The following is a 17,968-nucleotide window of genomic DNA, read 5'->3' as shown; positions in this document are numbered from 1 at the left end:
TAATATTATTTTTATATAAATCACGATTTTTTAATTTTTTTTTCATTAAATTGTGAGATTCATTGTTTGCAAATCATACGTGGGTTTCTTTTAAATTTTATTTTGATTTAGATCCAAATATGTTTCGATCGTTAATTATGATCGTATTTTATAATGGTTGATTATGGTTTATATTTGGGTGCAGGGACGAAGCTAAAATGCAATTTCATCATTGTAATAATTTATATCTTTATAATTTTAAAAATTAAATTAAAAATATATCATTTGGGGTGGTAAAGTGTAATTTGACCATTTACTAATTTATTATTTTATAAAATGTAAAGTTATTGTGATATTTTTTTTCATTTTAACGAGTCCTAACCCCTATCAACTTCCTTGATATTGTTTTTGTTCGGATATATTATTACAATTATAATCTTGTAACTTAAAAAACAAAGAGAAAACCTCTTCAAAAAGCATTGTAAATTTTTTATTGGTAGAAAATAACAGCTCTAGGCGATTATATTAAACTGTCGGTTCCTTTAGAAGCATTCATGTCTTCATGTAGAACTGCTTGAACTAAGTTTGGCGGATCTGTAAACAATAATAAACTTTGTGTACCATTATTTGCATGCTTAGTCATTTAGTCAGCGACCATATTCTGAGACCGTTGGATATGCCGAAATCTTATTTTCCAATTTTGTTTAAGTAAGCCATTAATTAAACATAGCTCAACCAACTTGTTAGAAGCAGCTCCTTCGACTAACATTGACTAATAAAAAAATTTTAAATTTATGAATTAATTTATTAATAATAAATGTTATATAACAAAAATATATATATCTACTTATAAACAGTATATATTGACTTTGATTGAATTTTTTAAATGCAATTCTCATTTATAATGTTTTTTTAAATAGAAAAGACACAAATTTAAGGAATTAATTATAATAAAGTTGATGAGAAATATTAATCATTGCTCGATGAGTATCTTTTTCAAATAAAAATTGAGTATGATTAAGTGAGTCTTCAAAAACCGATAGTTTATTAAGATCGTTAAGAACAATTTTAACTATACAATCTGTCAATCTATTCTACGACTCATATTTAAAGTTTGTAACTATTTCTTTTAACAATCTATTTCCAAAATTCAAACCCGTTTTTTTTACGTGGTAGTGAAAAAAAAAATCCCTTAATGAAGAAATTTGACAATTGTGGTGGTCCATAATTTTTAATAAAAATTAAAAAGAAGGAAAAAACAAGTCATCTAACCAAACTAACCCCTAAAATCCAACTACCAAGGTAGATGCAATCAACGTTGTATTTTATTGTCTTGTCGGCTATAAATGGTGTCAACATTTTTCCTCTCATTTATTTATTTAAAATATTAAATTAAATTAATTTAATTTAATTACCCCTTTTTCACACAATGTGTTTGAGAGGTCCACTTGCACTTGACAACTCCGCCCATTTCGCTTACTCTTTCCCTCTCATTGCTTCACCTTTCTTTGTCAATAATATAAGAAAAAGAATTAATGGGTCAAATTTAGTTTTGATCCCTTTACTATGCTTAAACTTAGAATTTAGTTATTATATTGTATTTTGATATAATTTAGTCTGTTTAAATGTTGTTAATTAATCTAAATAGTTAACATCGATGATAATTTTTGGTTAAAATTTTGACTTTTTCTTTTTTCTTGCCTAAAAGCATCTATTTTGATGTGATGCGTATGGGTGATAATGGTTTGATTTGGACCGATTTTGAAAGAAAATGACGGTTTTTATGCAATATTTTTTTTAATTTCGTTTTGGGATTGAACGGAATATGAAAACTAAGTAAATTGAATCGAATTGAATTTTACGGTCGAACCGGTTTAGTCAATTTGCTTATACATGGTATTTTGAATTTATTTCAAAGTAATTTAGATATGAAACATTTTATTTTATAATATAAAAACTAATTATAAATTAAATAAAAAGAATTTAGTTCGGATTAGATAATGACAAATTTTCAAATTATGAACCCATAATCGAACCGAAACCAAATGAACTTAATAAACTCGAACTAAAACCGAATCAAACACTATAAGTCAAATCAAATCAAATCATATTAAAATGTAGAAATTAATAATATTATAAAATAGAAAAATCAAATCGTATCATATTAAAATGTAGAAATTAAATCTCAAATTTTAAGTTAAAAGGAGGACCAAAATAATAATTTCACGAAACTAATGATCAAAGTAATGAAACACACACCAACCAACATAAAATAATAATATAAATACCTCCTAATATATATATTATATAATGAAATATGAAATCTCTTTATTTAAAACCTTGTGTTTGCGCTTTGCATTTTACATATTTCCTCCTTCATCTTCTTCGTTGATTTGAGCCTTTTGAAATTTCCATTTTTAGAAAACCCCAACAATGCTTTTACTATTGATTTCATGTTTCTCCTTCATTCTTTTATCCAAATCATTATCTTCAAAGCACCAACATCACAACCGTGAACGGCGGTTGTTCCCGCCATGGGACGAAGCGTTCACCACCACTTTCATGACCTCATGGTTCCAAAAAGGTACCCTTCAAATCTTCACCTCCACCACGCCATTAAAGAAGCTCAAACCCAAAGCAAAAAACCCCGTATGGTCGTCATCAACGGAGAACCAAAAAGAAAATCACAACAAAACGACGCCGTCTCCGTCGTTGCTGGACTTGCCTGAGCTCGTATTGGACTGCATTTTGGACCGTCTTCAACCGGCGGAGCTTTGTGCCATGTCCGGTGTTTGTTCTTCTTTGAGAGAACGGTGTGTGAGTGACGATGTTTGGGAGAAAAGGATGAAAGGGAAATGGGGGAAAGTGATTGGAGATGCTGCTTATAGAGAATGGCAATGGTATATTGCTTTGAAAAATAGATCCAATCTGTTGAATAATCAAAGGAATCAAAGCAATTTTTCGTTTGAACCTGTTGCTAAAATTTGGCCGTTTCTCTCTTGGTTTAACATTAAACCCAGAGCTGAAAAAGAGCTCAAAAATGGCGGATTGGCTGTTGATTCGATCATGGCTTGGTATTTGGCTTTGGAAACTGGGAGATTCTCGTTCCCTGCTCAAGTCTATAATAGAGAGGTAATTAATTTTATTTACTTTAATTAATTTTTCTTCATATAGTTGTTAAATATAGGAATGAGAAAAACCCGACCCGATCGATTCAATCCGATCTAATCTGATTGTTTTTTTTTTCTTTTTAAATCGAGTTTTGAGCGGTTTGGGTCGGATTTAGAAAAACATGTTTCGAGATAATTATTAAAATATTTTTAGTAATTAATTAAATTTTCTTTATATATTTGTTAAATGTAGTGATGAAAAAGGAAAATTCGGACTCGACTTGATCCGACAAAATTTAACAGTCTTTTTTTTTTTTCTTAAATCGAGTTTTGGGCGGGTTGGATTGGGTTTAGAAAGGATAATTATCAAAATATTTTTATATATAATATTGATTTAAAATATATGATATTAAAATTTTATATTAATATTTGCTTTTAAATATAAATGTCTTAGAAAATAATTAATAATATAATTAAAAATATTTAAAATTATTATTCTGTTTTGGCAGGGCAGAAAATTGTTTTAGGGTAAAAAAAATAAAAATATTTTAAAAGATTAAAATACAATTTTACCATTATATTAATTTATAATTTTTAAAATTAAAAGGGATTAAGAGAATTTTTAATTTTGGGTCAAGACCACTGTCTCTCTCCTCTGCCCTTTGTGTTTTGGTTATAAAAAATAAAAATTATGCATATATTTAAATTGGGTTTAAAGTAAATTAATATTTAATTTCAGACCGGGTCGGAATTAGATTATATTGAGGCATATTAAATAGAGATCATAGAAAGTAAGAACCCGTCTCGTCCCATTCTCATCTCTAATTAAATAATAGTAATAATAATAAAATATTTAGTGATCAATAATTTAATTGTTTTATTTTATTTTATTTTTGCAGAATGGACATGCTGGGTTTTTGCTATCATGTTATGATGCCAAACTTAGCTATGATTCAAAAACTGACACCTTTCAAGCAAGGTATGGAAATTTATACTCTATGTTACTCGGATTCGGTATGCGAGTTTCGGATTATTGTACTTGTTCGACACGAATATGTTCGTGATTAAGTGTTATACATTATTTCGCGGAAAATAAGAGTTGTCATAATTTATAATGATAATAGTCGTAACATTCGCGATTGTTATAAATACAACTTTGATCATAATTTAATCTTGAAGTTAATATATAAGCTCAATGAAGTTGGATTTTTGTACTTTTCAGGTACTCGCCTCACGGACGGCGAACAACAGAGGAGAATATATCATGGGATAGGCTAAGAGCGCCACCGGTCGATACTTGTTCATATGATCTTCACATTTCCGATTCATTATTTGAATTAAAACCCGGTGATCATATCGAGATCCAATGGAGAAGAAACAGAGAATTCCCTTATGGTGAGTTTTCCGTAAATACTTTTTTCTCATTCGAAAATTTTTCGTATTCGATAATCATATTAAATTTCGACTATTTCAAAGTACAACTTGGTCAAACCCCAAACTGAAAAAAAACTTTCCTAATACTTTCTTTATTCAAATTTTACTTAAAATGCATCGAATTTCTTACTGCCCGACCGATCTAGTGGTAAAAAATTTGAGCTTAAATTCTTGTAGGGTGGTGGTATGGTGTGGTCGGTCACATGGAATCATGCAATGGAAATGAAAATCACTGCCGCTGCCAAGATACAGGTAAGAAAAATCACTTGATTTGCCTTTTTCTTTTTCTATAAAAGGGATTAAAAATTAATTTTATAATTTTTAAAAGATTTTAGAAGCAATTTTACCATTTTGAGACTCCCCTATTAGATACTCTTTTTTAAGTTCATTTTTATTGTTACATTTTAAGCCTAAATAAGGACAAAGTCTGAAATTTGTTTTAAATATAGAAAATGAATATAATTTTTGAGGGTCAAAATATAATTTAACCATCACATTAACTTATAATTTTAAAAACTAAAAGGACTACATAAATAAATTTTCATTTTGATGGACCTCGCCCAAAGAAAGTTTTAATTTTCCATCATCGATATTTATCAGAATTAATTGTAATAAATTTTAATGTTGACAATTTCGATAACTTCGATGTAACTGATAAATTTTTTTATGTTTTTAAGACAAACATTCTCTTGTTAGCATATTTAAGTCCTTTTTTAAAAGCGAAAAAGATGTCAAAATGGGTGCTTTTTTTAAACTATGGTTGATAGCTAAAAAGAAAATGATTTGTCATTATTTTATTTACATTGAAAATGATGGGTTTTCCACAATAAAACCATTTTTCTCATTTCTTTTGATAGATTGTTTTTTTAATCTAAAATGGGAAAGAAATTTGGATTTTTCTTCAACATTTTTTTACCATTTTATTTTGGGAAAAATGCCATTTTTATCTTTTTCCCCGAATCTATTATAACCGTATTTCGATGTAAATGCCAAATACAAATTTTTTTCACATGATTAAATTATGATTTTGATCTCTCTATTATGTTCAATTTCGTTAAAATTTTATTTTTTTAATTTAAATAATAAACACCGTTATTTTTTTAATTTGAAAATCATGTCAAAGTATGGGAACTAAACCCCATATTTAAGTATAGTAAAGGACCCCATATTTTGATCTCTCTATCTCGATTCGAAAACTTTTAAGAAAAATAAAAAGTCCGAGCAATATAAGTGTGAGTTTGGATGGACGGTGCGGTACATTTAATTTATTTTTTTGTCTCACACTACAATATCTAATGTCACTGCTAGTGTTGCTTATTCAAACTCACCCTTAATCCTCTTGGGTAAATGAGATAATTCCCCTTTTAGTCTCTCTTGCAAATTTAGACTTCAATTTTAACCCGTTTGAGCTTTGACCAAATGAATTTTTTTTTTTTGCATTTTTGACCCTTCCAAAGAATTATTTATTCGATTTAAATCATTATAACATTTTTTTTCTTTGTTCCCCCAAAATTTCAACTTTAGATCGACCCTCAATACATAATTCCTAGCTTTACCCTTATTTACAGGGACGGGGCCAAGCCCCCAAATGGTAAATTATTATTTTAGTCCCTTGAAGTTTTTAAAATTATAAGTTAGTTTAATGCTAAAAAAAAAACACTTTACCCCCACCAAATGAAAAATTTTCAACTTAATCTCTTTAAAATTCTAAAATAACAAGCATCTCTCTTTAAAATTTTATAATTTAATTTTGTCCTCTAAAAGTAAATTTCTGGCTTAGTCCTGCCTGTGGATGCTCTAACCTGGAGTTTCAAAGCAAATAACATTTGTGTTTTTGTTTGACACAGATACTGTGATGCTAGAATTCAAGCAATATCCTTCAAGTTCAAGATGGAGAAAAACAATGATAAATAGGGAAAATCATAGAGAAGTAGGCAATGAAGGTGATGGGTTTTATGGTGGCATTAGAAAGCTTTATAATCAACAAGAGATTTCTATGTGGCAAAGCCTTTGGCCTAACCAAGTCTTAGAATAATATATATATATATATATATATATATACTGCTTAGGCAAATTTTTGCTTGCCACTGACAGTGTATTTTCGATATAATGACACTGCCCTTTCCATCCTTTGTAAATATATTCCATTAGCACTTTTTTTTTCTCCTTCAATTGTGAATGAGAAAATAGTTTTAAAAGCTATAAAATAGAAAGCTCTTAGTTTTAGAGATTGTAATGGTCATTATATGTAAATTTATGACTTAATTGCTTTTTTTTTATTTAAAATTTTAATAATTTTTCCTTATGATTTTCTAATATATGGAAAAAATTAAATTAAATAAGTATACTATTTATATACACGCTATTGATCAACAACAATTGATATTAGTTGGATAGTTGAATATAAGTATTTTGTCATTCTATTTATGGTTTAGTCGACACACACTTTAAAATTGTTGTAGGTTGCTTGATATAAGGTTTTTAGGGTAGTTCAATTTAAAAGAGATATACGAAAGATTAAACTTGAGACTAATGTCAATCGCTGATTTGTGTATAAGCTTTTCGATGCTCCGCCACTCATTTATAATTGTTGCTTATTGCTTGTTTCTTTCAATAAAGAAAGGAAAAAAGTTTAGATATTATGTAGAAAACCTCGATTCTCAAGGTAGTTCTAGGGTCGAAGCCAATTCTTAGGGTAGTTCAAAGGTCGATATCAAGAAGTAGTATTGAGGTTAAAATAAAATTATAAAATTTTGGGAAGCCAAAGTTAAATGTGGTATCTATTTAAAATCTCATTATAGTGGAATCCTTTTAAATCAATTGTTGAAATAAAAAGTAAAAAAAAAAAATCTACCGTTGATCATGTCATGTAAGAATTGCATTGAGAAACATGAAATTGCTTTTAACTAATTCAACCGATTTCAACATTAAAGGAGAGAAATTGATTTTCAGAGAAAGAGGAAACCGATTTAATAGGTCCCAAGTCACTAGTACAATTTTTTAGCTTTAACATGGCTTGATCAAATAGCTACAGTCTTCTCATTTCTGTCTTTTAGCCATAATCGTTGGTTTAAAAAGAACCCCACGAGATCCCACTATAATAACATCTCACCTTAGATATTACTGTAAAAATTATATTAAAATTAGCTTAAAATAAATGTTTGACAAATAAAAGGGACTAAAACTGCTGATAATACCCCATTTAACCAAGGGGAAAGGTTATAGGTAGTTCAATCCAAAAGATGTATGCTTCATACAACGACTTATTTAAGGTTTAAATTACTCGTTCGAGCAAGATCTTAAATAAGATGTTTTTCACTTCGGTCCAACTTGACAAATTAAAATTAAACAATTTAAATTTGATTATTTAAATTTAACTATTAAAATATAAAAATAATATTATAAACATTTTATAATATATGAATAATAAAAAATGGATTGTTAGGTTAAATCAATTTCAATCCGATCCAACGTATGGACAAATCTAATAATAAGACAAAACATATGATGTCTAAACCATTATAAAATAATAATTCAACTGTGCACCACAATGCAAAGACTGCACATCATACAATCTCTCAAATTATTCAGACAGTCCCTCAAACTTTAAAGTTTTGAACAACTCATTGTTTTATTTTTTTTTTTTTCTCTTACATAATTGTTGGTCCATATATGAACATCTCATAGACTTTTTGTGCAAGGGAAATTCCAATCCTATATAGTTCTTATTAGAAACACTGGCCGGGAGCCGGCGAGTGATTCAGTTTAGAGCTATGGCGGATAACGATACTACACGGTGCTGATATCGACTCGGGACTTGTGCAGCTGAAAGGCAGGGGTAATCCAGCTTCCGCAACTGCATTGGATTCCTGACCAATTGAAATAACCTAAGCGAGCATCACAATGAGCGCACGACAACTTCCCTTCGATAGCACCTTCTTCAACTGTTTTTGGACATCGAAAAAAGTCATCAACCTAATCGAGTATGCAATAGCATAAAATGAGAAGCGTTTTCTTACCTGCTGTCATCCACCGTAAGGGTTCGACAAACACCGATGAACACTCGGTTTGAGAAGACTTGTTGAAAGGGTTACCGCTTCTCCGTTTGTGCCACTCAAAAGATGTCTCACCTTCACCTGGAGTATGATCGACAACGTTATCCTGCAATGCCACAAGTCTTCGGCATTTCTTGCAGCGGTATGCAGTACGGTTGATACCTTCTTTTGGAGTTGCCTCTATAACCGAGGAACTTTCAGTAGGCAAGCCGGGATCTGCACCTAATTTAGAACTGTCGATTTTCTCACCACGATTATAACAATCACCTGAAAGCAAGGTACAGAGAAAATCGTACCTCAATGATGACAATCTTAAAAGAGATTCTATACACTAGTAGATGGTTACCATATACCAGTTGAATCCCCGGTTTAGCAATAATTAAAAAATTCATAAATATATATAACAGGATAAACCGCCTGTTTTTGGCAGCGGTTTCTGGTTTTTACTACTTCATAGCGGTTTGCTTTAGATTCAGTTATATACCACTAGCCGGACCACTGGTTCAACTAGTGGGTCCGGTTCTGGTTGGATCATGCACAGACTGACCACAATTATGCAAAATTAGTTCAACTATTATTTTGTTGTTTGACTCAACCCGTAATAGTTGTTTTATACAGCCATCACAATTCATCTGCTAAAGATGATGACTTTCTCTCTACGTTTTGCAACTCGAGATGCCAGAATAGACTACAAAAACTCGAGTAAAATAAATCAGAATCATATCCGACAAAATAATAGGAAAGATCAAGAAAGATTAAATTAAAATGTTTAGAGAGGGGGATGTACCCAACACTTTCAAGCGAAACCGCTTGTATATTTTGCTAGCATGATCGACCTTGTAATCCATTTCCTCAAACATTTTCAACTGCAATGGTGGATAAAACAGAAACTCTTCAAAAACTAGAAGCATACAGCCGCAATGATATGCCTCAAAATATAAACAAATTAATTTTACGTTGTTCCTTAGCATTACCTGCTCTAAAAACCCATCATTAGGGCAAACAAATTCACAGCTTTGCTTTAGAGATTCAAGCGCATCTGCAAGAATAGAAAATGCAAAAGGTGAAAAAGGAACAAGAGGATAATGTGTATACGTTCCATATAAATATAATATACGAAGTCATTTTGATCTCACCAGTCAAAAGAAACGAGATTGCATCCTAATGTCTAAAATGTGAAAAAAGTAATAGTAGCAACCAGCATGTATGAAATTTGGACCCACATTACTCCCAAATAAACAGCAGATTTGTTCAAACCTTCTTGAGATAGTCGCTCGGTTCTCATCAAATATGCCAAAATTATAGCCGCACTGCACACAAACATGCAAATAAGGGTGTAAATCCTTAAGGCTTAAGGCATGTTCAAAAAGTTTGACATAAAAACAATATTTGACAGGAATATATAATATACACTTTTTGCCATAGGAAGTAGCACCAAAATAACTTTGGGGACTGATTGAACTAAAAAATGAAGCCATTAGTTCCCTCAACTTGCATGATGTCAATGAGCTCGAGGCAAATCATAGTAGATCGATATTAATGCTAAAAAATTAAAGTTTTAATAGAATACAGTTATTGATGAGTATTACGAAGCTTATGTTGTAAAGGAAGCAGTATCCTAAATATAAGTTTTTGAAACTTGGACATCTTTGTTACAGAATCCAAAAACATGAACTGAATAAAAGAAAAGGATAAAGTAACATTTAGTCCCTGAACTTGACAAATTCTCCCAACTGGGTCCCTGAACTTTTTTTTATTTGGTCTACATTAGTCTTAGAACTTAGCTTTTCCCACTTGGGTCACTAACTAGTATTCCATAAAAGTGTGATGACGTGACATTCTAAGATAGTGCCACATCATCAAATCTTAAAAGGAATCCAAGTTCAAGGACCAAATAGGGAAAAGTTGCTAAGTTCTAGGACTATTGTGGACCAAAAAAGGCTCAAGGTCCAAGTTGGAAAAAGTTACCAAGTTCAAGGACTAAATGTTGCTTTATCCCAAAAAAATAAAAACTATGGTGTTCATTTCCTCTCTTCTCAATGACCAGATTTGGTAAGTTATTCAGGAAAGTTTCATGCAATCATCTGTGTTCTCAAACTAGTATTCCAAGTGGAGTAGCCTACTAAACTAGTATCAGAATATGACATTAAATGATGTGCCGTTACCTTCTTGACACTCCAGCAAAGCAATGCACCAAAACAGATCCCTCTTTTCTGCTTCGATCAATGAAATCAATACACGCATCTAGGTAATCCAACAAATTCTCGCTCTCCATATCTCTAATCGGCACCGCCATTCTCACCAGCTTTAAATCCTTCCCAGCATATTCCAACAAGTACAACAGCTTCTGGGGTGACAAACAACTCTTAGAACCATCATCTGAATGACCCTCAGGAGCTGCAGCAGCATCACCAGACCCACCTACAAAAACCTTTTTGATTTCCTTGGCTGGGATTGTGATACCACTACGCCATTCAGAGAAAAACGATATTGACGCAGAGCTCAAAACTGATAGAATATGCGTGATCTCCGAGCTACCATTTTGAAGAACTTGTGCAGCATCCCCTATGTTTCCAATAAATAGATTCTCACGAATGAGGTGCATGACAACAGACAAACACAAACGATGGTTTGTATTAGAATTTAACCCTTCTTTTGTTTTACTCACCTGCAAAAATCAGGATTAGATTAGTATATTAACCAGTAACCACTGCCAAAGTGTAATGAGAGAGAATATAAGCTAATAGTCAAATGATGCATTGCTTGAATGCATTAAGTACTATATGTTAATTTCAGTAACCAATTAAAGGTGATCTCCAAATTGAGAAACCAATCACATCGAGAATTACTTATCATTTACAAAACAACACCTAAATTCAAAACTGATGAAAAGAAAATATTACGCACTAGTGAAGTCAAATAAACAAAAGCAAGTTCTTTTCTCCTCCAATTTTCCTTTACTTTCTAGGTAACCAAAAAGGAAGTGAACTCATTGTAGGCAAGTGATGAAAAAAATAGCATTGCCTCATTGCATTAAGTACTATATGCTAATGAAAATAACCAATTAAAGCTCAATCTCCTAAATGAGAAACCAAATGCATTAAGCATTACTTATCATTCACCAAGCAACACCTAACTATTCCATTTTTAACATTCAAAACCACTGAAAACAAAACACTACCCTTTACTGAACTCAGATGACAAAAGCAGGCTCATTTTCACAGTGAAACAATCATTTCAACTTTCCATTTTCCTCCAATTTTCCTTTACCTTCTCAATAACCAAACAGGAAGTGAACTCATTTGTAACATTTAAAACCAAAGAAAACATAATACTACCCTTTAGTGAACACTCGGATGACAAAACCAGGTTCTTTTGCACAGTGAAATGATCGTTTCAACTTTCCCTTTTCCTCCAATTTTCCTTTACTTTCTTGGTAACAAAACAGGAAGTGAACTCATTGCAGTAAAAGATATAAGGTAATGTAGTCAAATGATGAAAAGAAATTAGCACTGCCTTAATGCATTATTGCTACATTTGGTAGGAGTATTATTTTTTCCTTATGTTTGAGTATATGAGTTAACAATAAACTAATTATAATTGCTAATTTTTAACCGCTCACGTAACCTTTTTATGGTAAAGAGAAGGGACATTTTTTTCTTATTTTGAAGAGATCTTATTTTCTACAAGAGTTTTACTCATCCTTCTAATTTCAAGTATAAATTTGTATAATTATTCTTTATTTATGTCAACTATTTTAACACATATATATTAAATAAGTTTTTTCCTCGTGTTATTCTGCCAATAACCAATTGAGTCTAAGTATTATATGTTAACAAAAATAACCAATAAAACTTATCTACAATTTGAGAAACCAAATGCATTGAGAATTACTTATCATTTACCAAACAACCCCTAACCGTTCCATTTTTAACATTCAAAACCAATGAAAATAAAATACTACCCTTAAGTCAGATAACAAAAGCAGGTTCTTGTGAACAGTTAAAGAATCATTTCAACTTTCCATTTTCCTTCATTTTCTCGGTAACCAAACAGGAAGTGAACTCATATAAGTCAAATGATGAAAAGAAAACATTGCCGTAACACATTAAGTAGTATATATTATTGAAAATAATTCATTAAGCTTAATCTCCAAAATAAGAAACCAAACGCATTGAGAGTTACTTATCGTTAACCAAACAACACCTAACTGTTCCATTTTTAACATTCAAAAACAATGGAAACAAAAATACTACCCTCTACCGAACACTCAGATGACAAAACCAGGTTCTTTTGCACAGGGAAACAATGTTTCAACTTTCCATGCTCCTTCACTTTCTCGGTAACCAAACAGGAAGTGAACTCATAGTGGTCAAATGACGGGAAAAAAGTAGCATTGCTTTAACTCATAAGTAGTATATATTATTGAAAACAATCAGTCAAGCTTAATCTCCAAAATGAGAAACCAAACGCATTGAGAATCGCTTATCATTTACCGAACAATACCTAACTGTTCCATTTTTAACTTTCAAACTGAACACTCAGATGATTAAATCAAGTTATTTTTGCACAGTGAAACAATCGTTTCAACTTTCCATTTTCATCCTATTTTCCTTCACTTTCACAGTAACCAAACATGAACTGAACTCATTCCACACTAAAAAAAACAACAGTCCAACTTCATTTAAAACAAAAAGAAAAAAAAATCAATTCAAATATATATACATAATTCCTAATTCGAATGTCAACAAAAAACAAATCAATCATCTTTATTTTTTTCCTGTATTATTTGTATAATTGAAATTATATATAAAAGGAGTCTCACCTGAAAATAGAAAAGGAATATTCCGGCGAGAAAATCTGATTAGCTCTTTTTTTTTCTTTTTTTTTCTTTCAAATTTTTGCGTTTGAATAAGCATTGACAGCGAAGGTGCTTTTAAAGTACGGAGTATGAAGAACGCGAATGACACGTGCGGATAAGTTCTTCGTACGTGCGGGATTTATTTGACTGTTAACGAATCGGGTCAGGTTGGGTCAGTCTGATTACGGAGGTTGGGCCGGAAAATGGGGCCCATTAAGATCTTTCGGGTTGAATGGGAGGTGGCAGGCAGGCGGGCACCACTTCATTAGATGTACGGTCGCTAGTTTTTTTTCTTTTTTAAATCTCAATATCAAAATTTTATCCTTTTCCCATTTAACAATTCACGACAATCGGACTCAACCGGCAGCTGGTTTTTTAGTTGTTTTGATTTTGATTTGATTTTTATATCGATACAATATAAATGTTAACGGTGTATATTAAAATGGTTTGAGATGCAGAGAGTTACTCGTATGAAAGCAATTCACACTTCAAAATATACAAAAAGATATTAAATTTTAAATTTTAAGTGAATGAGTCGGGTGGAGAATTCATGTAGCAAAAAAGATTATTTTGTTATGATGCCCCATTTCTCTTGATGATGAGGAGTATTTATAAGAGAATAGAACCTAAGCATGATTCCCATCCACTTGAGTTTCCTACCATGGGTGCAATGATAGAGTGACATATATCAACCTAAGGTATTATTGAAATCGCGTAAAAAGATTATATGAGAAGTTTATTGGATGTGATGAATTGATGAATGTAATTACGAGTCTTTCCTAATATATTTTCTTTAAATTATGTGGACTCTTTTAAGTATGATGTTTAAGTGACGGCGTTAAGCTAAATTTCTCAGGCAATACACTAGTGATGTTGTGTCATCATGTTTTTAAGATGGTCAATTGCTATGACAAGGAGACCTATGGTAGAAGTATAACATATACTATCTGTATTAATTGTCATCATGTTTTTAAGATGGTCAATTGCTATGACAAGGAGACCTATGGTAGAAGTATAACATATACTATCTGTATTAATTGTGTTTTAAACTCAAATTGATTTAGGGTGCATTACTCGTGGTTATACATGCATAATATATTTGGGTAACAATTATAATTAGTGGGTATTATTGAATTGAGTGTAATTAAAGTGCTCAAATTACACTCTCTAACTTTTAGCGAAGGATGAGAACTAGGGTAATTATGCTGATAATTATAAATAATTATGCTCAGATCCAATCACCTCATGGCTTTCTAATTATACTCGTACATAAATTTAAGAAAATGCTTTTATGCATTAATAATAATATATTAATTTTAGGATATTAATTTTATATTTTTAAAATATAATTATATATTATTTTTTAATCTTGTATAAATAATACAATAATTTTATGAACAAGAAATAATTTCTCATGCATTTTAAAATCATATAAAATCTAAAATCTCTACTTAAAATATATAAAAAATAGTTAACGTATTTTAAAATATTATAAAATATAATTAAAATTATATAAAATTAAAAGAGGAGTATTTTGATAAAATTTTCAAGAGTATAGATTTTATCGAAACCTTAACCCAAAACTCGATTCAACCCCCCATCCCACCTCAACCCTTTCTTTTTTGAACACTTGTATGAGGTGGAGTCATGTTAAAACACTACGGGTTCAAGTTACTTTATCATTCCTATCCATTAGACAAACATTTGAATATTATTTGTTTCGATTTGATTCACTGACAATGGATTTGAAATCTAATAATCGATGGCAACATGTGATACCTTATCATTGTGACTATGATTACATCGACAACTTTATAATATTTTATTCATATACAAGTTGGTATCACTAAAATTTCAATACAAATATCTCTATTTTACGTTCTAAGCAAGCATTTGAAGCGTGTCATAAATTAATTTCTAGCTATAAAAAGAAAGAGATTTACGGATTGAACTTAAGTTTAGTTGACATTATTATTATCGTTGTAACAACTAAGAAGGTACGGATTCGAATGCACTATATGTATATTATTATTCGATTTAAAAATTTTTATATTTATAACTAAAAACTGTTCCTTCAAACAAAATTTTAACATCAAATTGTTTAAAACCCAATAAAAAAATGGGCTCAATTAAAAAGACATAAGGACTAAATTTAAAATAATTTATTTAATCTACCATTGAGGTCCAATTCAATTTAAGCCCAATAAAATTAAAATTGGAAATACATACAAACCCCAATTGGGCTCTTCCCATTTTGTTAATTAAATTTCTGTGTTTGTATTCCCTTCCATTTTGATTTTTAGTTGGCCCAATTAAACATTAAGCCCAATAAAAAGTTGTTCACCTCCCTAAATGTAATACGAGTTCTAGTCGCACTAATCGTGTTTATTGTTCGGACTTTACCTTATTCTAGTATTTCATCAAAAAAAATAAAAATTACTAGCAACATTCGAACATTATTTAACAAAACAGTCAAACATTGCTATCTTCTTAATTTTGCTTTAGTTGGAGTTTTTTCTGACTCGGATTTTTCTGAACTTGTATAGTTACAAGCTCGGATCAACATGTACTGATTTATTAGTTTGAACTTTTTTAACCAATTCAATGATCAAATTAAAGCACATAAATTAAATCTACAACTTATTCCTGACAACTAACAAAGAAAATTTACCCATCAAATACTGAGTTACAACAAGCATGTAGAAATGGAACATAATGAATCATTTTTAATAAATTTTGAATATTATAAAATTCATTTACTATATTGAAGTTATTATATTATTAAAGTAATATATTATGTCTTTATATATTTTATACATTCTTTAATTTTTTAAAAAATAAATAATTATTAATTTTGTATACTTAATACACATATATAATGATTGTATAAAAATTATTTTATATTCATATTTACTTTTATTGCTAATGAGTTTTTAATATATTTTACAAATACATTAAATAATTATCATTTTTATTTATATTTTAAATAATATAATCTAATTATATTAATTATTAATGTTAGTTTACTTATGACTTTTCTTTTAAAAATTTTGAATTAGAGTTGTTCGTGAGTCGGGTCACCCGGCTAAGTCTAAAGGTCTACCCAAAAATAGATGGTTTGAGTAAAATATAGGTTTGAAAAAAAAAATAAGGCCTATTTTCTAAACAGGTTGGGCCTTAGTTAAGCTTTTTTTTACATGGGCCTGGATACATGTGTTTTAAAAATTTGTTGAGAAACATTTATTTTAATATTTTTAGTGCATTTGATATATTATATTTTTTAAATTTATTTTATATAAAAAATAATTTTTAAAAATTTAATACGGGTTGGGTCAGGCTTGAGTTTAGCATTTATAATCTAAGTTAGGCTTGGACAAAAATTTATGTTCATTTTTTGAGTTGGACATATCAATCGGGCCTAAATTTTTGTTAAGACCCGACTCAACTCATGAACAACTCTATTTTGAATTGATTATATTTTAAGTTAGACTCAAATTGTTATAGGCTCGAGTTTAGGTCGATCTCAAACGCAAATTATTCCAGGCTTGGATTGACACAAGTGGGTTTTTTATTATTATCATGCGCTTGTTTTGTCAATTTTATTAAGAAGTACAAATATTAGATTTACGACTTACGTGTAATATCATTTGATATCTCAGTTTGATTTCAATATTCAATTTAGTACTCGGACCAAATGACATCATATAGTCCAATTAATGTTTAGTACGTACGCTCTAATAAGAACACGAAATACTTAATTATAATTAAAAAAACTCAAATACCCAATTAAACATTAAATCAAAATCGAGACACCAAATATTATATTATCCCTAAAACCCTACAGCAAGCATGTAGAGATGGCACATACTTTGAGAAAAAAGGCATGGGAATGGAAGCAATGATTCCATAAGAGAATGAAGAAGCAAATGGGAGACAAAGAGGGACAGAGATTGGGCACGTCTTCCCGACATTTTTTCACTTTGTTCTTCTTTTTGTCTCCCCCTTCCCTTTTTTTCTCCTTTGTTTGTTTCCCTTTGATATATATGAGCAAAGTCATTTTTCCATTTCACTTTTGTCTTCTTTTTTTTTTTTTCCTCATTACCCCCATCATTCCTTCCTTTTTCCTTGTCAGCCCCCCTTTATTCACGCTTCCTCCTCCTTTTTTTTTATTGGTTTTATTTTATATTTTTTAAAAGTAATCATAATTAATTCATTCGTGTAATTATAACCTGAACTAATCGGAAAAATATACAAATTTAATTATAATTGGAATTGATACATTTATATGTACTAGCGGATACATAAATACGAATTAAGAGGTAGGGGCGAAGTAAAAAATTTTAATGAAATTTCGTCATTTTGATAGCCTATATTTTTAGAATTTTTAAAGAATTAAATTAAATTTTTATTATTTCTGGGGGTAAATTATAATTTTACCGTTACTAATTTAAAATTTTATAAATTATAAAGGGTCTAAATAAAAATTTTTACATTTAAGGGGAGTTAGGGCCCTTGCCAGCCCCTAGATC

General features: G+C 30.2%; 2 protein-coding genes across 4 annotated transcripts; one reads left to right on the top strand and one right to left on the bottom strand.

The window, feature by feature from the left end:
- The first annotated feature begins 2,285 nt into the window (after positions 1–2,285).
- Positions 2,286–6,865, top strand: LOC108470914 (F-box protein At2g26850). Its single transcript, XM_017772438.2, has 5 exons — positions 2,286–3,111; positions 3,989–4,068; positions 4,312–4,484; positions 4,701–4,775; positions 6,371–6,865. The coding sequence occupies exons 1-5, from the start codon at positions 2,413–2,415 to the stop codon at positions 6,556–6,558; spliced, it is 1,215 nt and encodes a 404-aa protein (XP_017627927.1). The 5' UTR covers positions 2,286–2,412; the 3' UTR covers positions 6,559–6,865.
- Positions 6,866–8,028: 1,163 nt separating this feature from the next.
- On the bottom strand, positions 8,029–13,542 carry LOC108470448 (uncharacterized). Of its 3 annotated transcripts, XM_053021595.1 has the most exons (8): positions 13,404–13,542; positions 10,744–11,143; positions 9,836–9,888; positions 9,553–9,617; positions 9,366–9,444; positions 8,741–8,845; positions 8,543–8,659; positions 8,029–8,467 (listed from the first exon to the last, which is right to left on the bottom strand). In XM_053021595.1, the coding sequence occupies exons 1-8, from the start codon at positions 13,495–13,497 to the stop codon at positions 8,313–8,315; spliced, it is 1,068 nt and encodes a 355-aa protein (XP_052877555.1). In that variant the 5' UTR covers positions 13,498–13,542; the 3' UTR covers positions 8,029–8,312. The 3 variants fall into 3 exon arrangements, with proteins under 3 accessions (XP_052877555.1, XP_052877554.1, XP_017627252.1); XM_053021594.1 differs by having other exon boundaries at positions 8,543–8,845; XM_017771763.2 differs by having other exon boundaries at positions 8,543–8,845; positions 10,744–11,246; positions 13,404–13,526.
- Between the last annotated feature and the right edge of the window lie 4,426 nt (positions 13,543–17,968).

The sequence above is a fragment of the Gossypium arboreum genome, chromosome 11 (assembly GCF_025698485.1).
Source record: "Gossypium arboreum isolate Shixiya-1 chromosome 11, ASM2569848v2, whole genome shotgun sequence".
NCBI lineage: Eukaryota > Viridiplantae > Streptophyta > Magnoliopsida > Malvales > Malvaceae > Gossypium > Gossypium arboreum.
The sequence above is the reverse complement of the archived record's forward strand: the minus strand, read 5'-3'. Positions and strand labels throughout refer to the sequence as shown.